Raw genomic sequence first — 21,443 nt, 5'->3', positions numbered from 1 at the left:
GCAGAAAGATAATTATAATTGGAAATGATTAAGAACATTTTAGAGCAAAGAAGAGATTTATTTTACGTATGAAAATACTAAAATCGAATATATTTAACACTTAAAAAGCAAAAATTATTCAATTACTTATAATTAACACTTGTTTATTTTTATTAATCTTTAATATATTGCTCTTGGATATTTTTGGATATCAATCGAAGACTGTTGAATTTACCGCGCTTACATAAAAAATCTGCTGTTGTGGTATCAGCGGCTCTGGCGTCGCCGTCTAGTGAATAAAGATATCGTGCATGCTTCGCACTCGGTCATTTCGTCTGGCGGCTTCTTCAGGCTTCTTCGAGGTGGTTTAGAGCGCACGTGGACGCGTGTTTTTGGTATTCTAAATCTCGTTTCTTCAAGAACAACTTGATCGAAGTGCGGATAACAGCAGCAGGAAGCGACTGCGGTGTATCAAATTTACAAATCTGCGATTAAAAGAAATTAAATACTTAAAAGTGTTAGAAAATTATGGCAGACTACGTGTTAGGCAATACAGAACCAGCAGACATACCGTTGCCAGACGATGGATTGTCAGCCGCGCAGTTATTCGCCGCGGGTGACGGTCTCACCTACAACGACTTCATCATCTTGCCAGGTTATATAGATTTTACGGCGGAGGAAGTCGACTTATTGTCACCGTTAACAAGGAAGATCGTGCTGAAGGCACCACTCGTGTCCTCTCCTATGGACACCGTCACGGAATCGGACATGGCAATCGCTATGGCCCTTTGCGGCGGAATTGGCATCATACATCACAATTGTACCGGCGAATATCAAGCCAACGAAGTGCATAAGGTACTTTAGAGCAAATCCGTTCTTAACGGATCGTTTTTAAGCCCGGAGTAACTAACATATTTAAGCTACAATTTCTAAAATTTTCCGTTGTACATAATACAAATTAAAAATATCGCGCTTTGTTATATATTATCACTATATATAAATCTTATTAAACGTTTGTCTTTATACATGCACATATATATATATTTGATTTATTTATAGGTAAAGAAATACAAGCATGGTTTCATCAGAGATCCAGTTGTGTTGGCGCCATATCATACAGTCAATGATGTTTTGAACGTGAAAGCTGAAAATGGTTTCAGCGGAGTGCCTGTCACAGACACGGGTAAAGTTGGCGGTAAACTATTAGGCATTGTCACCTCCAGAGATATCGATTTCCTCGAACCTTTGCCTTCCTATCAAAGTAAAACGCTTAGTTCAATAATGACAATCTTAGAAGATCTAATCACCGCACCAGCTGGTGTGACACTGCAAGAAGCAAACGTTATTTTGGAGAAATCGAAGAAGGGCAAGCTTCCTATTGTGAATGAGCGAGGTGAACTTGTATCTCTGATGGCAAGAACTGACTTGAAGAAGAATCGCAGTTACCCAAGTGCCAGTAAGGATGAGAACAAGCAATTACTGGTAGGAGCCGCGATAGGAACGCGTGAGGCGGACAAACATAGATTAGAATTGCTCGTAGCAGCTGGTGTAGATGTAGTGGTATTAGATTCTTCCCAGGGCAATTCCATGTATCAAATCGACATGATTAAGTATATTAAATTGCAATATCCGGATCTACAAGTGATTGCAGGCAATGTTGTGACTACGATGCAAGCCAAAAATCTTGTAGAAGCGGGAGCAGATGCGTTACGCGTCGGAATGGGTTCCGGATCTATCTGCATAACGCAAGAGGTGATGGCTGTGGGACGGCCACAAGCGACAGCCGTCTACAAAGTTTCCGAGTATGCCAGAAAATTTGGAGTGCCGGTTATAGCGGACGGTGGTATTCAATCTATCGGACACATCATCAAAGGTCTCAGTTTAGGCGCTAGCACCGTCATGATGGGCTCCTTGCTGGCTGGAACGTCGGAAGCCCCAGGCGAATACTTCTTTAGCGATGGAGTCCGGCTTAAAAAGTACAGAGGAATGGGTTCATTAGAAGCCATGGATAGGAAAGATTCCAAGGGTTCGGCGATGGATAGATATTTTCATAACGAAATGGACAAGCTGAAGGTAGCGCAGGGCGTTAGCGGTTCTATAGTTGATAAGGGTTCGGTGCTTAAATTTTTACCATACTTAACGTGCGGTATCAAGCACGGCTGTCAAGATATCGGAGCGAGATCACTTAACATCTTGCGATCTATGATGTATAGCGGGGGACTAAAATTTGAAAGAAGAACGCCTTCGGCTCAACAAGAGGGCAATGTACACAGCTTATTCTCGTATGAGAAGAGGCTCTTTTAATTATGTAAGAATAGGAACTTTTAAAACATGCGTCATGCAGAAAAGTACCTGCATTTAAACATATATCAGTCATTTTACAAGATTAGACATGTTTGTAAATTTTTTTATCTGTTATAAATATATACGAGGTATCTTTATCTCGGATATGAATTGTTTACCTCAACTGCTCTCAATGAATAAGAAAGCATCGAGTTACTTACATCTGTTTTTTATGTACTTATTGATAGACACGTGACATATTTAAATAAATTTGACGCGGCACTTTTTAAACAAATTTAAACAATTTTAAACATTTAAATATATATTTAAAAAAGTTTAATTGTATTAAATTTGTATTTATATTCAATGAGCGATATATTGAAATCAGGCAGATTAAACTGTTGTGATTACTATCTAATATGTTAATATGGATTGACATGCATAATGTTAAAACATAGCTAAGAATGAACATGCAGTTCTTTTAATCTGACCAAATGATATATATATATATGGTTGTTATATATAAACATTAAGGACTCGCAGTCGTAAAATGATATTAGCACGAATAAATGCCAAAACAGGAGATCACCATTCTACACAGTTTGTATGATTTAATTAACTATTTTGACTCGTTCATTCCTAAAATCATTTTATTTTTAATAATTTGATGATTACTCTACCATATCTTTAGAAACTATCTATTTTAACTTTTCCCAAACATACACGAAATAGAAATTGAAATTAGCAATAAGTTATCAATCTGATGGTAATATTGTTAAAAATATTAAATGTACCAAAACTTCTTATTCGACACCATCTTTCAATCAATATATTTTATACAGTATTCTTACAATAAACTATATTTCGATAAAAGCTAATTATAATGTTACTATAATAATTATTTACAAGATTCTCTTATTGACCTTTGATTGACATAGAGTTAATAAAAACGACGATATAGATTAATAATTCTTTTAATAATTCTTTTTAAGTAATAAATTAATTATTTAAATTGTTATTACAATAAAAAATATATAACTTGCACCTTAAAGTAGTTAATGTTTGTTATTGGAAATCATTTTGTTTTAGTATCAGATGATTAAAGAATCCCACACAGCATGCATATCCGGGGGATGTTCAGAGGACATTCCAAAGATATCGTATCTTTCAAAAATATCTTTGGAATGTCTTCTGGACATCTTTTAGATATGTGTGCTGTATGGAATGTGATATCTGTAATAAAGAAACTAGGAAGAGACAAAATCAGCTAAGCAGTAAAAAGTCTTACGTGAGCTATAAAAAATCAATATGTAACACAGGTGATGAATCGATAAGCGCACACACGCAGTTTACGCGCATATAATTAAACGGTATAGTTATCTTGTATACATGATTAGTGTTGTACATACATATTTCATAGTTTAAAATAAAAGAAAGAAGCGAGTTTTGTCATATTTTTTGAGATACATAAAATGTGCATTCTTAATATAAAACTACTACTCTTATCTTATAGAATGTATGCTAAACATGTAATAAAAAAATTGAAGCAAACATCAAAATTAACAGAACATACTATGGTCTACTTAACATTGCAATCTTGCAGTTTATGAATAGAAGCACGTTCTGAAAATTACACTTTATTTCAATTCTTGACTAATTAAAAAAGCATGCACTAATTCACGCAAGGATCACGAAACGTTATTGTGACTTATGCAGATTTAAATTGCATTTTATTTATTTAGATTTATGTGGAAAATAATTCGTATGGTTTCGATATGATTTAGTTGTACGTTAAAAAATATGCAGAAGAAAAGAAGTGAGTAATTATAAGCTTATTAATTTTCCAAGAATTACAATTTTTTACGTGAGTTTTATTAGTGCCATTATTTTTATCGATTATGGGTGTTTACGATAATTCAAGTTCGAGTTATAGCGTTTTCGATAATACAGGATTTGAACGACCCAAGATTGGTTAATGACGTCATTGCAACCTCTCCACCAATGAAAGACTTGCATTTATAGTAAAATAGTGATTGATCAACCCTAGATCGTTCAAACCTCGTTTATTCGAAAACGCTATTAGTTTCACTAGGACCGACAATGAGATATACATAACCATCTAGAACCTTTATGATTCATGACAACTCAACGCTGTCTTGTATTGCTTGAGTTAAATTCATTGGGTGTTTACGATAATTCAAGTTCGAGTTAGTTTCACTACGACCGAAAAATGAGATAGACATAACCATCTAGAATCTTTATGATTTATGACAACTCAACGCTGTCTTGTATTGCTTGAGTTAAATTAATTGAATTTGTTGAGTTTATAGAGCAAATTTTATTGTAATAAAAAAAGGTTAACTGCAAATCAGTCTATGAAAGAAACAAATAATGTTGGTATGTATGTTGGTATACCTCTTTAATAGATATAATTATATATATATGTATATAATTATATTTATTAAACTCAACAAATTCAATGAATTTAACTCAAGCAATACAAGACAGCGTTGAGTTGTCATGAATCATAAAGGTTCTAGATGGTTATGTATATCTCATTGTCGGTCCTAGTGAAACTAACTCGAACTTGAATTATCGTAAACACCCAAAGACTGCCCACTAAGTACATAGCGTTATTCCTTGCCAAAAAATGAGTCGAAAAAAGTCCTGAATCATTTTTAATAATTGACGTGTTACACATGTACGCTATACTATACTATATACGCTATTAGCGTTTTCGAGTAAACGGGGTTTGAACGATCTAGGGTTGATCAATCACTATTTTACTATGAATGCAAGTCTTTCATTAGTGGAGAGGTTGCAATGACGTCATTAACCAATCTTGGGTCGTTCAAACCCCGTTTACTCGAAAACGCTATATAAGGCTGGCGTCACATAGAACCCGTAATCCGTAATCCGCACCGGAAGTCCGCAAAAGTTACTAGGGATTGCGTCCGTAACGTTACGTATGTTTTTTCTCCTTGTGTCCCATGGAGCCGTAAATACACACGTAACGGTATTACTATTTTTTATTTAACAAATTATAATTGTTTATTTGTATTTTATTCATAAGAAAACTACAGAATATATTATAATTTTAACAAAAATTTTAATTAAATCGTCAAATTTAGTTAAATAAATAAAATTAAAAAAAGCATTACTAGTAATAACTAGTAACTTTTAGTAACTTTTACGGAAATTTCATGGAATTACGGCTCCATGGGACACAAGGAGATAAAACACACGTAACGTTACGGACGCAATCCCTAGTAACTTTTGCGGACTTTCGGTGCGGATTACGGATTACGGGTTCTATGTGACGCCGGCCTAATTCTCCATCTAGTAGGAACCAAAATGGCGGATGAGAATACCTACATATCTAGTGCCTTAGGTTAAGTAAATCTCTCTTCAATTTATTTGTTATTTATTTAAGAGAATAAAATGTCAGAAATTATTGAAGAGGAAAGCACGACAAATCTAAAAGAACAGAATGAGACCAAGATCACGGAATATTGCAAAAAGTGTGGAAAAGCAGGCAATCCTTACGATAAACCAATGTTGCACTGCAGTGGAGGATGTGACAGAAAAGTACACATAGAATGCTTAGAAAGAGGCAGCGTTCCAGCTTCTTTTATAGGAGATGTCTTCTTCGACTTTAATTGTGCTTCTTGCAATCCGTTAGAGGAAGAAATGGTTGTACGCGATAAAATGCCATGGCTCAATGTGATTATTTTGACACTTTACAATCTACGTGAAAAATCAAGCGGTATCAGCAAAAGAGGATACTTTCATTGGAAATCCGACATTAGTTCTTTTGTGGAGAGAAATTGGGATACTTTGTTCAAAAAGACAGTGTAAATATTCTATACAGTTTAATTAATTTTATGATATTTATTGTAATATATATATAATAATTGTTTATGTTACATATACCTATACTTTATGGATATAAACTGAAATATTTATTATTATTCAGGAAAAAGAAGAAGAATTGGATTGGCACTATATCTGGCACATTATCCCATTATAGCGGAATCTTTTTTAAGTCTGGCACTAGTGAATTAGGGGAATCTGGATGGTGGAAACTCTTGGATAATGATCCCCCTGAAATTTTAATCTCCAAAAGTAATATTGCTGAAATTATGTAATATATATTGTGCAATTTTTTTATATTAGGCATTAATATAATCTCTATTTCTAGATAGCAAAATGGTAATGGATAGAAAGAAAAATATTGGTCTAAAATTATCTTATAAATTATCATGTAGTCCTGCACTGTCAGATTCCAGCATCTCGGTTGGCGATGATAGCAATTGCAGTAGTGAATTATTTAAAAACAAAAGCTCAGTATATTCTTATGCATATGTTCAACCTACTGAAACACTATCTGACTTTTTACTCGAAGATGATGAGCCAAACGGTATGTAGTAGAAAATAAGTAAAAGTAAAAAGTGCAAATATAATATGTATCTATTGAGAAAATTATATATTGCAGATATGGATATGGAAGATGATATAATATTGCGTAACGAGAATAATGTTCCATCTATCTCCGACTTAATTCAAGACTGTCAATACGAAAACAATTTTCATTTAGCACAACTAATGTATAATTCCGATTGGTCATATAATATGAGTACTTCACCACATTATACTGGTGATGAAATTAAAAATGTTAAGGAAGAAGGATACGATGATGACTGTAACGATAGTCCTGCTTTCACACAGGAGCAGCTACCAGTTTCTTTGTTTAAAGAAGCAAAACCTCGTAAACGGCCTTGGTCTAAATCATTCCCTGCTACTAGTACTTTTTTTTTTTTTTAATCAAAAAAGTTGCATGCGCGATGTATAAAATCTCTATGTACATATTATGTATGTATTGCAGGTGAGAAAATTTCACGTATGACTCGTCAAGAAGAAGTATATTTGTTACAAAGAATCAATAAAACTGATCTAAATAAAGCACCGCCGGCTATCAGAAGATTGTACAGAAAATTAGCGGTGCGAAAAACGAAGAGAGATTACGGACTTCCTCTATTAGACGTTGATTGTTTTGGGTCTAAATCTGAAACATCCGTGATACTATCAAAAGACAATAACAGAGTGTTGGATCGATTTTTTAGTGACGATCTTGGGTGCATCTTTGAACAAAGACTGCAGGGCTATAACGAACCTACGTCTGTACATAGTCCATACACGAACAGAATTTTAAAACCATTTATAAGGCGAGATACTTCTTGCCAGCCATTGTGGTTAAGACTTACAGACGAACTGTGCGCGAAAGTGAATAAAAATAATCCACAGTGGAGACCGTCGCCTAGATCACCCATTGATTATTCTTACATTCGACCGCAACACATACCCGCAATCAACAGTCTCTGTAATCAATTCTTTTGGCCTGGTATAGATTGTAAGTGGATGCATGCTCGACACCTACTGATATATACACGACCTGTGTTGTACTTAAAGTATTATTTTGAATTTGTTTTAGTGACTGAATGTTTGCAATATCCAGACTTTACCTGCGTTGCGCTGTACAAAAAATTAGTCGTGGGTTTCGCGATATTGGTACCGTATGTCGGCTATAATGAAGCCTACATCTCATTCTTCCTGACACGTCCGGAATGGCAAAAATCTGGCATCGGCACATTCATGCTGTATCATTTAATACAGACCTGTATGGGACAAGATGTCACGTTACACGTATCGGCTACTAATCCCGCTGTGTTATTATACCAGAAATTCGGTTTTAAGGTGGAAGAATTTATTCAAGATTTTTACGACAAATATATGCCGCCGAATTCACGAGAATGTAGACACGCTCTGTTTTTACGTTTAAGCAGATGATTGAATAAAGTAATTTCTTTATAAAACTGTTTTGTATTTGCAAAATATCTATATATTATAATATCGCTCGATATATCTTCAATGCTTTTTTCCGTATTCTTGAAACATTGAAAATGATCTACGGAGAGGAAAAGCGCCAGATTTGAAACTCGCGCCATATTGCACGGAATGACGTCATTGACAGAATGCTGCGGAACTGGCGTCGATCCATTCTCGAAAGTTCCGGAAGCTGCCAGATGGAAAGTTTATATATATATATAGATAGCGGGGTTACGCGACACAGTTTAGTACGTGACGAGAGAAGTATCGAATAACGTTTGGAAGTGTTCGCGCTCATTCCTTGTGAACTTTCGCGAACGTACGAGCTTCTGGTATTTCAAGTGCCTACGTGAGAACGTGCGCTTGAAGAATAATTACGAGATTACAACAGTAAGTAGTAGTATACAAAATAAAGGCGTGAAGGAAAAAAAATCAGAATTGATCCATTAACCTTGCAATCAGTTTACGTTTGCGGATTTAAGGGGATAATTGATGCAAAATTTCTCGCAGACGGATCGATCGTTCGCTCTCCGTATGTTTTTTCACCGTGGATACCTTTTCGCGACGCGTTACCATGTCATACGTGAATTGTGAAAAATGTAACAGTGGCAGAGCTATATGGTGACAACGACAACGGCAATGACACGGAACTTAATCTAAGGGTGGGGTATTTATTTTTGCGTTGCAGCTCTCGAATCGTGCGAACGAGTGAAACATTCGTCGCGTATTCGCGGTCATCATTGCCAGAAATAGATATCGGTGATATGTACGTGGGTGTGTTGGAGCGCTTGTTCTCTCTCGACGGTTCTCCACCTTTCGAGACTTGACGCAAGGAAAAAAATGGCAGAAAATTCGTAAGACTACGATAAATACTCGCGTCCGCGCTCCGTGCACATGCGACAGGCTCTAAATACGTTTCAGCACACACATTCACACGAGGCATGCCCGTAAAAGCAAACGCGAGCGAGTGTGCGAATGTATTCCGAAAACGTATCGTCCTTCTCTCTTTCTTCATTCGAGAATCATCACGCCTGTACGTGATCCGTTTAATACAATGAGTACACTATCGTGCGGAAATATGGCGGTAATGAACGACACGATGAATGCGCACGTGATTAGTAGAGATATGTAGTAAACTCTAGTTTCCAATTATATATGTTAATATATTTAAAACAAAACAAATCAGTTTGCTAGTACTAATGATTATAATTAATTATAACAGTATTTATAATATAAAAAAAAAAAGAACTAAGATACATAGGAGAAAATATAGAGAAAGATAAAAATACAACTCTTCTAATTTTATCAGTACAATTTATTGATTTTTATTAAAATTTCGATATTCTGATGTTTCAGGAACGTTAGACAAAAAGGATGGGGAAAGATTACTATAAAATCCTTGGTATAGCCAAGGGAGCCAGTGACGAGGAAATAAAGAAGGCTTACAGGAAGCTAGCCTTACGATATCATCCTGATAAGAACAGAAGTCCCGGCGCCGAGGAGAAATTTAAGGAAATAGCCGAGGCATACGAAGTGCTGTCAGATGCGAAGAAGAGAGAAGTTTATGATAAATTCGGCGAGGAGGGACTCAAGGGTGGTGCGTCAGCTGGTGGAGGTGGAGGAGGTGCCACATACACCTTCCACGGTGATCCCAGAGCGACCTTCGCACAATTCTTTGGCTCGGCTAGTCCTTTTCACAATCTATTCGAATTCGCTGGTAATCGCGGTGGAGGATTCGGCTTTCACGACGATGATATGGACATTGACATGGACCCTTTTGGACTCGGTATGGCAGGACCACCGCGGCAAGGTGGTACCTTTAGATCGCATTCATTCAACTTTGCGAGTCCAAATACCGGTAAAGCAGGCGGTAAAGATCGCGCCCAGGATCCAGCTATCGAGCACGACTTGTATATCAGCTTGGAGGAAATTTTGCGAGGTTGCACGAAAAAGATGAAGATATGCAGACGGGCCATACAACCGGACGGCAGCACGAAAAAAGAGGACAAACTACTCACTATCAATGTGAAACCAGGCTGGAAGGCTGGAACTAAAATTACTTTCCAGAAGGAAGGCGATCAGTCACCGAGGAGGGAGCCAGCAGATATCGTTTTTATCATTAGAGATAAACCACATCCGATATTCAGGAGAGAAGGGAGCGACATTAGATATACGTGCAAGTTGAGCTTAAAGCAAGCTCTATGCGGCACTGTTGCCGAAGTTCCTACGCTAACCGGCGAAAAAATACCTTTGAATCTGATGAGAGAGATCATCAAGCCAAGTACGGTTAAGAGGTTCCAAGGACACGGACTACCTTTCCCCAAAGAGCCATCGCGGAAAGGCGACCTTATTGTATCGTTCGACATCAAATTCCCCGAGACGCTGACACAAAGTGCTAAGGATATATTATACGACACGCTACCCAATTGAGTTCGCATAAATCAATCAAGAAACGCGAATGTACAACGTAGGGGACATCGATACAATTATACATCTCTAATCGTCTCGATCGGCGAAATAACGATACGTCTTGTGTACGTTCTAGTACACCGAGATGCGGCGATATGCAGCAACGACCACTATGGCGAAATGATTCTAAGAACAATTAAATGTTTTCCCGATTGGTTTGTAGAGGCCGACTATAAAAAAATAAATGTTTTAATTTTTTCGACGTTGCATTAAATATTTATTTGAATTTAAATTCGACGACTCGGCGTCTCTGTACGTAGCATTATTGGCCTCTGCGATAGCTCGACTAAAAACGAACATGTTAAATTATGGAACTATTACAAAGAGAATTCGCTACATCTCTAATCATGTGGTTGTCGCATCTGAATTATTTCGTTTCCTCTATTACACGTATTAGGCGTGTATGTGTGTGCGCGTATATGCGTGCGTTCTAGAGGTGTGCATGTATGGTATGTACGCAGGCTGCAAGACAAACATGAGTGCAATATCGGAAACTTAAAATGTTTCGAATAATCAAAGCACGTAGCGGCACATAATAGCGATACGTTCAACGACGTATTAAGTATATTACACAGTTGGATTAAAAGAGATCGAAAAAGGAAAGAATAACGAAACAAAAGTTTCAGATATTGCGACAAATTTTGTAGGTCGATGTTTTATTACGTACATACATTCTGTCTAATAGAGGAACTTTTTGTTTATATTAAATAATAAGGCAAATTAGCGAATATATTATGACTCGATTGTTTCTAACGTCGCGCCAATATACCGTTATGTAATGTGCTCTTAAGTTTAATGGTTGATTAATTATTTGTACGCTAAATAATATGAAAATTATTAAGTTACATGATACGCATTTCTTTATTGCCCTCGATTCTTCTCATCCCGCTCTTATATCAATAGAAATATAACATCGAGACATTCTTAAAATAGACAGCAAAGTGGGTGACGTCATCGCTCTCGTCCTATCTCTTGAAACACTCATGCGGAATAAGAGTGCATCCACTTTACCAACGATCTATTTTCCCATTCTGTAAGCATGTCAATTAACAACTAATCATTTTTTTATCGATTTCTTTCTGCTGTTGTTAATGTCAACTATTGAAAATGTTTTGAATACCGTTTTCGGCAAAATTTTTGGTCTTTTCATGGAATTGATGCTACGCAAAAACAGAAGTTAAGGAGGGTAATATGGAGCAGATGACTGGTACATGAAGTAACGGACTGGATGGACTCTTCTAGATTTATTACACGTGTTTTGTGGTCCCAATTTCTTCGCATCTTCGTTTACGTGTTGATAATATCTTAACAATTTTTTTCTTAATCGGCAATTTTTTAGCAGACAATAATGCTTACGACAGTAATAATCTTGGCCATCTTCACGTTTTGTCTGAAAAGAATGGGTAGATATTTAAATGTATCATTTTTTCACGCGTGGAATGTAATAAGTGCGTGTGTAACGATGTTTCTTCGTAGACAGAATATAGTGCAAGCCATTCACGGCATGTCAGTATCGTGAACCGCATGCATTGCCTTCGCCGAAGCGTCCAATTGCGGCACATTAAGACTGAAAAAGGCGCATTTCATGATAATGAACTCGTCTTGAGTTTTTCAGTGCAAAGTATTGAGTCATCACTACATCGGACATTTACTACATATTGATAAACCGTGTGGAATACAACTTTTTTAACTAAGCAAGAAGCTGCAATAATTTACGAAAATTAAGCATCAGTAATGACGAGTACAACAAACTTTCATATTACTTGTGTCATTATTAATAATTTTAAGTAGCAAATTTTCTTTAAAGAGACACAAAATATTTTCTACGATAGGTCGTAATTTGTCTATATATATTCATATACTTATACACGAATATTATAAAATTTTTATATTTGTTATATATTGAATGTAACATTAAAACTCAGCCGGATTAATTGAAAGAAATTGAAAGAAAAAGAAAACAACGAGGCAAAAATTACACATACTGTAATAGATATTGTACATAAATATTTTTTTGTATATATATTTTTCTTAATAAGAAAAATGTTGTTTTCATTAAATATTAAAATTAGCAAATATATTAGAACTCGTTTCTAACATCGTTCCGTGAACAGGCTCTTAAGTTCAATAAATCGATTATTTGTACTAAATAAATTTTGAATATGATTCAATTACGTAACGTGCATTTTTTTATTTTAATTTTTATTATTACGTCAAATATAGTATACAAATACTAATTTATATAACATCGGTAAATTATTAAAACATAACATATTAGGTGACGTTATTGCTCTCGTTGATTTTCTTCCGAAACATTTTCTTATACCAAATAAAAATGCTTGTACTTTATTTATTTATTCTTCTTTTTTGTGAGAATGTTAATTATTACCTAATAATTAAAAAAAAAATTTTTTTTGCTCTTAATAATATCAATGAATGAAATTTGATTTAAATGCCGATAATTTGATCAAATTCTTCGTCCATTTGTTTTCATCGAGCAAGGAATGGACGATACACAAAACAGAAGTTAATAATGACAATTCGTACGACTGTATATCAGATGAACAATCTGCAACAACTAAACAACTTAACTAACGGTTGTAAATTAATTTATGTACATTTTGTAATTTTTTTTTCTTAGGATTCTTCTTCACACATGTCGATAGTCTCTCGAATATTGTTCTTCAAATGAGTAGTTTTCCGGAAGACAATAATGCTGCCGGCAATAATAATCCTGATCATCTTTATCTTTGTGACACCACGTTCCATCGGGGAAGTATGGAAACGAAATGTACGAGTAACCTTCAAAATCGAACATTATTTCACGTACTGGGTAGTAAGTACTTGTATTCTTTAGTAGGCAGAATATAGTGCAGGCTATCCATGGTTTCTCGACATCATGAGAGGCCTGCTTCCATGAGGATTCTATCCAATTTTTCAATTGGATTGTTGGACCTCTGAACCTTTTCATAGTTTGGCTGAATATATTGCACATTTTCTGAGCAAACTGATAAATTGTTGGGTTGGTGAAAAAATTACAGCTGAAATCATTGCACATAACAACATCGTAATACGGTCCTTTGCAATTCGCCGTTTTTTTATTCCTGTGTACGCAAAATTGTCGTCTGATTTGCACGCCTTTAGAATTTCTGATGCAACTGCTTTCACAGGGGCTTACTTCCCATTCACTCCATTTATCCTTTCTATAATAATTAAAAATATATGGCGGTTCTTGAACGGGCACGCATTTTCCACCGCGGCATTCTTTCCTGGGTGCACAATAAGTTCCTGAAAAAAAGTATATTAAATACATTAAACTAAAAAGTATGTGAGAAATCAGCAATAAAAAGCGTACCATCCAACGGCGCTCCAATGCGATTATATGATGTCATATCGTTGGACGTACTAGGCACCTCGCATTCTAAAGTATCACATATATCATGCAACGTGACTACGTTCGCATCATGGTCACGAAAATGTAATTCGCATTGTGCTTTTGCGGTCTATTCTCTTCCGGGTAAATCGTGATAACGCAAATGATAGAATGCATATGCGTCATCGAGGTTTATCGATCTCGCCTGATTTCTAAGACACTTTTCGTCGAGTTTTTCAATTTGGTTACGACTACACTCTGACCATGTTACTTGGCCTCGTTTTAGCCAGTTATTGCCCATCAAGTATTTGTTCTTATTACATTTCCCATCTATCTCTACATCGTGATGTGCTCCTAAACTTTGAAACAAATAAATAATTTATTTTTACAATATATTTACTTCTTGTCGTTTTTTTGAAATACTTTGATATAAACTAAATAATAAAAAAATCAAATCTCTAAAAAAAAAATGTTTTTATTTTTTATCAAATATAATATAATAATAGTTGCAATTATTGGTGAGAAATAATTTATTTTTCACATAGAAACTTAATCGTCTACACTGAAACATTCTAATGTACACCGATTCCAAATTTAGATAATTCGAGTGTACGAAAATTAAATACATTAATCTCACAACAAATAATCAGAATTGCTAATAATAATTTCTTTTAATAATTAATAGATTACTATACGAGTTTTTTTTTTATCTCTGACTTTAAATATATACATATATTGTACAATCAAATAAATTCTTATAAAAAATAGTATTTATAAATAATATATACATAAAATAAATATATATAAACTTACACATGAGCAATTTCATGAGCAGCAATGCGGGCTGCTGTAAAGCCAGAATGTATTGCTCTAGGTACAGCACCGAATTTTGCTATCGCGCAAGACGACCAGTCCTTGCACAATCTTCCTGTATAGGAAAATCCTTCAATTCCACCATTACCTTGTCTTCTAAACGGAAAATCTAATCCGGTTATATAAAGATCAAGGTCCCAATGACACTTTTTCCTAAGACTGAGAGTCGCGTAATTGCAGAACGATTAAAGTATTTCCGAAGCAGTGAATATTTCCATTTCCTCAAAGTCGTAAACTGGCAAACTTTTCGGTTGTTCTTGCATAATTTCTAAATGTACCAACCAAATATCGATGGAAACACCCAAACTCGGATGATGAAACAAAAGGATTTGATTTACGTATGCAAATATCAGATTTCGTAACTTTTCATAATGGAAACGTAAAAAATATTTGTTTTTTTCAGTGGCTGATTTGTCGAAGAAAACGGCCAATTCTACGATTAATTTCTGTTGCGTATTTCGTACATAACGTTGCTTTGATTTGAAATTGTCGAAATGATAAAGACTTGAATTAGCAAAATATTGCAGTGATCTTTTAATAAGGTGAGGTTTTCCGAATGAAAGATTAATTTGTTCTTGAACGTAAATGTCGTCGAGTAATGACAAAGACGCAAGGTCGTTCCACAAAGGTTTAATCTCAAAGTTGTCGTTCTTCAGAAAAACGAGTCCTTCCTACATTAAAAAAATATTCATTTGTTTTTTGTGTCTCATGTTCATGTATAAAACAAGAAACAGTAAAGGTTAAAAGTAAAAATTTTAAGACAATTCGTCTTTTACATGATACTACCGACCAATCCATATTCGTCACAGAAGTTGATGATCGCCGAACTGACATGATCCCTGTGAATATATAAACAAAGATCCGATGCTTTCAACTTGTCATTTAAATGATATTTCCAAACTTCATACTCAGGCAATACAATACGATCGTTTTTATGCAAGTTTAGTTGAATCAATTGTCCGAAAGCTTTTAGAGTCAATGATATCTATAAATGAATAACAATTAATAAAATACTTGGTGATTATGGGATAATGTTTTAAACGGTAAACAATGAAGCAGCACAATAAAACATACGTACCTCTTTTGCGCCCATCGGGTTCCATGCTGGCAGCAGTATTGTTTCAGTATCTTGCGTGATATATGCATACAGGGCCGCGCCAACCCGAGGGTGCAAAGGGTGCATTGCACCCGGGCGGCACAATGAAGGGGGCGGCAAATTCAATTTGTTTTATTTATGAATCCCAGTTATTGCGTGAATTATTCGAAAAATCTTTCACAGATATGGAATTTTGATTCTTTTCTATTTTTTTTTTAAGGTTCTGTTATAGATTTTATATTTTTTGTGCCGATTCTGTTTTGTTAATCCGACGTTATACATATGTGACACATAATTAAAAAAACAAAAGTATGGCTGTGGTAATGATGCGATATTGTTAATAGCGATTCTCGTTTGTTGTTTGTGTGGACTCGGAAGCCGTAGACCGCTGTCAGTGCTCGGAATTAGATGCCCATTACTCAAAGTTTTGATCGTATTGATTACATTTAACGAATACGTTTTGAACTTATTAGTTTTTGTTGGTCAGTGTTTCAGAAAAATACATATAAGCAAAGGTAAATTACTTTTTTATAATGTATATATTTAATATAATATTAAACCGTTAATAAATATATATTCTTCTAGTTTAAAATTTATAACATAACTATGTTTACTTACTATCTATAATACGTATTCATTGACTTTAATTATTTTGTTAATTAAAACTAAAAATTATACAATTTTATGTCAATTTATGTTATGTTAATATTGTTAGTGTTGTAGCTTGACTTTTTTTTATAAAAATAATTGATTTTTTCTCAACATGCTAAAAAGTTAATTGATTATCTATAGATGTCAGATGGAAGAAAAAGGCTTTCAGGAGCTGAATATCGAAAGCGGAAATTAGAAAAAGAAAAAAATATTAGTAAAAATACAACTAATATTTCAAAATTTTTTGAGCCCACATTTTCAAAAAATGTAAAATATACAGAACCTCCAAAAGAAAACGTTTTTACAGAAGAGAATCAAGATTTCACATCTACAAAGGATTCGTTTAATAGTTCGTGCAACATAATCGAAGGCGTCTCCAATACTAAAAGCGTATCAGTTACAAATGTAAGTGCCTCTTGTATAAACGAAACTGTCAGCAGTACATCTGAAAGAACGTGCACTACAGATGAAAGCTCCTACAATATTGATGATTTTCATGATCCAGGATTGTGGCCTAAAATTTTAACAGACAGTGTTAGAATGACTTTAGTTGATATTGGACCAAGACAAATTCAAAACTTTAACTTTCCCGTAGATAGTAAAAAAAGATCATTTTCTTCAGAATATTATTATAAACATTTAAGTAATAACGAAAAAGTTCACAGAAATTGGTTATTATATTCAAAATTAAAAGACGCCGCGTATTGTTTTTGTTGTAAACTTTTTAATGATAAAATTAACGTTTTTAATAATGAAGATGGTTTTAAGGATTGGCAACATCTATCTAGAACTTTAGAACGACACGAAAAAAGTGAAAGACATGTTAAAAGTTTTAAATCGTGGGTTGATCTCAATAAGTCATTAAAATATGATAGAACGGTTGATACAATTAATGAAAATATCATTAAACTAGAAAAAAATCGATGGAAATTAGTACTTGAAAGAATTATACATGTAATTCAATATTTGGCAGTACAAAATTTGGCGTTAAGAGGTACCAATAATAAATTGTATAAAGAAGGAAATGGAAATTTTTTGAAATTAATTGAAATGATTGCTCAATTTGATAATGTCATGTTAGAACATATAAATCGTATACAAAATGATAATAATAAAATGCCTCATTATTTGGGTGATCGGATTCAGAACGAATTAATATCTATAATAGGTGAAAATGTAAAAAATCAAATTATAGAGATGTTAAAATTAAACAAATATTATGCAGTTATAATAGACTCTACTCCGGACGTATCTCATGAAGAACAAGTAACTATCGTTGTACGATATGTGCATTTAAATAATGAGAACAAAAAAATTGAAATAAAGGAACAATTTTTAGGCTTTTGTTCTATTTCAGATACAACAGGTAAAGGATTAACAAATTTTCTTATTGATTTTTTAAATCGGGAAAATATTAATATTTACGACATACGTGGTCAGGCTTACGATAATGGGGCAAACATGAAAGGGAAACACAACGGCCTTCAAAAAAGAATTTTGGATATTAATCCAAGAGCATTTTATGTACCGTGCGCCGCGCATAGCTTAAATTTGGTAGTTAACGATGCCGCGAAGGCTTCTCTAGAAATAGAAAATTTTTTCAACATTATTCAAGAAATATACGTATTTTTTTCGACATCGATATATCGTTGGAAAATTTTAAAAGACGAATGTCCCACTTTAACTGTGAAACGAGTTAGCGAAACAAGGTGGGAAAGTAGAATCGATGCTGTTAAGGTATTCAGATATAATTTAGATTCAATATATGATGCTTTATTTAATTTGTATAATGATCAATCCCGAGATAGTAACAGCAGAAATCTCGCCAAATCTTTACTAACAAGAATAAAGTCGTATAAATTTATATGTTCTGTGGTAATTTGGTATCAAATTTTGTCCAAAATTAATGTTGTTAGTAATTTGATGCAAAAGTCTGATGTAGTGCTACCAACAATAATACAAATGCTGAAAGAACTTAACAGTTATTTAAAACAATGTAGATCTGATGACGGTTTCAAAGATATATTAGAAAATGCAAAACAAATTGCACAAGACATGGAGTGTGAAAATGAATTTCTTGTTTCTAGTGTAATTAGACCACGTAAGAAAAAAAACTTTTTATGTACGAAGCTATGGATGAAATAATTGACTCTCCGGAAAATTCGTTTAAGATTAATTTTTATTTTGTTATCTTAGATATAACAATAAGCAAAATAGATGAGCGTTTTGAACTTTTAAATGACCATAATAATACTTTTCAGTTTTTGAACGATATTTATCTATTAAAATCAATGAGTAAAGAGATGAAATTAAAATATTGCATAGACTTGCAAATTAAATTATCAGATGATTTACGAAAAGAAGCTGACATAGATGCACTTGAATTGTGTCAAGAAATAGAAAATATTTTGATTTATTTAAAACCTCAGATGAATCCATTAGCTGTTTTAGAATATATTTTTGCTAATGATCTTATTAGTATATTTCCAAATCTTGCAGTAGCTTTGCGCATATTTTTAACAATACCTGTAACAGTGGCTACGGGAGAAAGATCTTTCTCTAAACTAAAAATAATAAAAAATCATTTAAGATCGACTATGACACAGGAAAGATTGTCCAATTTAAGTATTATTAGTATTGAAAATAAGACAGCAACTGAACTAGATATAAGTAATATAATAAATGAATTCGCAACAAAAAAAGCACGTAAAGTTAAATTTATATAGATTATATGTTAACACTAAATGGTTATTAAAAATTCAAAACGTTCATATCTTGCTTATTGCCGTATCGAAGAAATTGAGCGCGATTGCGGCATAGTGTATTACGACGTAAGCATTTTTAATATAGAATTCATAAATAAGATAAACTAAATATATATTAATATATATTTTAATATTTGTTTTTAATTTGGCAATTTATTTTACAAATTTATACTCCCTTCATTATGCCACTCGGGTTGGCGCGATTCTGTATATACATCTTTATGCTAGAATTTTATGCAATCTGTAAAAGTTACAGGAAAATCTAAAAGTCATTTTAATACTTACCTGGATAGATGAAAAATATTATCATAATATTTATATTTCGAATTTTTTTTCCTCTTGTTTTGCATATGATTTACCTGTAACTTTAATAGATTATATAGTAATCGCTCATTAATTTGATATTTAATATGACAAATATATAATAAAAAAGGGCGGCAGTGTAGAATTCGCACCCGGGCGGCAAATACCCTTGGCGCGGCCCTGTATGCATACGTTTCATTTAGTAAGGTTATTAACACTAGTTTTAGCATAAAAAACATTTTACTTTTTGCGTTTTCCGATTTTAAATTATATATTAAATAATTTATACAGACACGTTAGAATACTCTCATGTTCGTCGTATCTCATAAGATCGCGTACCAAACACGTACTGGCATCTGTATTTAGGAATATGTTTCGTGTCGTTTGACTTTTGTTGTATATTCCTTCTTTGCTATATGTGTATTGTTATGTCTGTGCTTTTTCACTGCTGATGCTGTGTGCGGTCAGCTGAGAGACCGATCGATAATATCGATCGGTTGTGCAACTGTTCAAGAAGCTGTTTCTTAGCAGCTGAAATATTATAAACAATCTCCATGGTGATTTTGTTTAGACGTCACCATGGATTGTTTGTAAATAAACTATGAGATGTGAGATTTTCAGGTGCTGTCTGCTCGGGCGGACGTGTGTGACGGCTCCGATATTTTAATTGTATTCTCGGATACTAATTGTCGAGTTTTGTGTTATATATTAAAGTGTTCTTTGTTATTTGAAGTGTTGTGTTGTATTTCTTTGATTTCGCGAGTTCCGTTGACGTGTGCGTAAAATATCGTTCCGAGAGCGCAACAGTATGTATAAATATTATTTTGGAAACCCAAATTTGAAAAGAGCGAGTGGTGCTTATGATATCAATATAGGTTTGGAAATTGAAATTTATTGCTAATATGTATAGTATGTAATATGATTGGGGAAAACGTGTAAATCCGAGAGAATGTAAAGATTAACAACAGAGAGATCACAATTCTAAGTAAATTGAAAAGCAATAGATTAATTTGAGATCTCGGGATGTTCTAAGAAATCACATAATTTTTCTGAGAAGCGAGGTATGGCTCGCACCTTTAATTCACGCTCGGTTCGCACAATGGCACCGCTCGTCGGGCCTTATTAGAATCTGTATAATTGACGTATGAGTGACGTGGGATTGACGTATACTTATGTGTATATTTTCCGTATGGGAATATGTTGAATTCAGATTTTAATTCCAAACAAATGTGATTTGAATGAAAAATTTTTTTTGTTTATTTTAATAGCTTAAAGAAACATGAAGAAACTGATATGATAAAATTAACTGAGTATAATACACCTGACACTATTGTGTTCAGCGTAAGGTATATGAATTTAAATTTAAAAAATACAAAGGCTGTGTTTAATTTTTTTTTCTTATTTAAATACATGTAATATAATTTTTAGTCAAATTTGGTCTATTAATTTGGTATATAATGCATCTGACAAGATATTATAATAAAGAGCTACTGCAAAATCTACAAAAGTGGTATATATTTTTACTAATGTGATTCTTTATCTCAGAACTAAAAAGGAACTTTCGAACAGGAGCTTATACACAGAGTAAAGCGACTTTCCCAACATTGATTCATTGTTAAGCTTAGTAACCTGTTCAAATTATATGTTGCAGATTTTTGGAGTTCTCGGTTTAGGATGTGTAACGGTGCATTGAACAAAAATCTCATTTCACGTTATTTTAAATACACATATTACCCTCTTTTGTCCATCGTCCGTATTTATAAAA

The 21,443-nt window shown here is 33.9% G+C and overlaps 3 protein-coding genes and 1 long non-coding RNA gene across 10 annotated transcripts; 3 read left to right on the top strand and 1 right to left on the bottom strand.

Annotated features, from left to right (window-relative positions):
• The first annotated feature begins 43 nt into the window (after positions 1 to 43).
• Positions 44 to 3,140, top strand: ras (Inosine-5'-monophosphate dehydrogenase ras). The gene is made up of 2 exons (XM_012370360.2): positions 44 to 834; positions 1,039 to 3,140. The coding sequence occupies exons 1-2, from the start codon at positions 508 to 510 to the stop codon at positions 2,281 to 2,283; spliced, it is 1,572 nt and encodes a 523-aa protein (XP_012225783.1). The 5' UTR covers positions 44 to 507; the 3' UTR covers positions 2,284 to 3,140.
• Positions 3,141 to 5,593: 2,453 nt separating this feature from the next.
• Atac2 (Ada2a-containing complex component 2) lies at positions 5,594 to 8,135 on the top strand. 2 transcript variants are annotated; one of them, XM_012370330.2, is made up of 6 exons: positions 5,594 to 6,116; positions 6,239 to 6,387; positions 6,464 to 6,682; positions 6,758 to 7,030; positions 7,148 to 7,672; positions 7,754 to 8,135. In XM_012370330.2, the coding sequence occupies exons 1-6, from the start codon at positions 5,704 to 5,706 to the stop codon at positions 8,107 to 8,109; spliced, it is 1,935 nt and encodes a 644-aa protein (XP_012225753.1). In that variant the 5' UTR covers positions 5,594 to 5,703; the 3' UTR covers positions 8,110 to 8,135. The 2 variants fall into 2 exon arrangements, with proteins under 2 accessions (XP_012225753.1, XP_012225752.1); XM_012370329.2 differs by having other exon boundaries at positions 5,595 to 6,116; positions 6,758 to 7,066.
• A 217-nt stretch (positions 8,136 to 8,352) lies between these two features.
• LOC105674207 (dnaJ protein homolog 1) lies at positions 8,353 to 11,462 on the top strand. Of its 3 annotated transcripts, none has more exons than XM_012370385.2 (2): positions 8,353 to 8,538; positions 9,505 to 11,462. In XM_012370385.2, the coding sequence occupies exon 2, from the start codon at positions 9,523 to 9,525 to the stop codon at positions 10,576 to 10,578; it is 1,056 nt and encodes a 351-aa protein (XP_012225808.1). In that variant the 5' UTR covers positions 8,353 to 8,538; positions 9,505 to 9,522; the 3' UTR covers positions 10,579 to 11,462. The 3 variants fall into 3 exon arrangements, with proteins under 3 accessions (XP_012225808.1, XP_012225809.1, XP_067208211.1); XM_012370386.2 differs by lacking the exon at positions 8,353 to 8,538 and adding an exon at positions 8,713 to 9,002; XM_067352110.1 differs by lacking the exon at positions 8,353 to 8,538 and adding an exon at positions 9,037 to 9,181.
• A 996-nt stretch (positions 11,463 to 12,458) lies between these two features.
• On the bottom strand, positions 12,459 to 19,880 carry LOC105674185 (uncharacterized). 4 transcript variants are annotated; one of them, XR_010889415.1, is made up of 3 exons: positions 15,650 to 19,880; positions 14,804 to 15,534; positions 12,459 to 14,349 (listed from the first exon to the last, which is right to left on the bottom strand). It is a non-coding gene; the product is annotated as an uncharacterized lncRNA (long non-coding RNA). The 4 variants fall into 4 exon arrangements; XR_010889414.1 differs by having other exon boundaries at positions 15,654 to 19,880; XR_010889413.1 differs by having other exon boundaries at positions 14,804 to 15,848; positions 15,942 to 19,880.
• Positions 19,881 to 21,443: the final 1,563 nt, after the last annotated feature.

The sequence above is a fragment of the Linepithema humile genome, chromosome 1 (assembly GCF_040581485.1).
Source record: "Linepithema humile isolate Giens D197 chromosome 1, Lhum_UNIL_v1.0, whole genome shotgun sequence".
Classification (NCBI taxonomy): domain Eukaryota; kingdom Metazoa; phylum Arthropoda; class Insecta; order Hymenoptera; family Formicidae; genus Linepithema; species Linepithema humile.
This window is presented reverse-complemented; position numbering and strand designations above follow the sequence as displayed.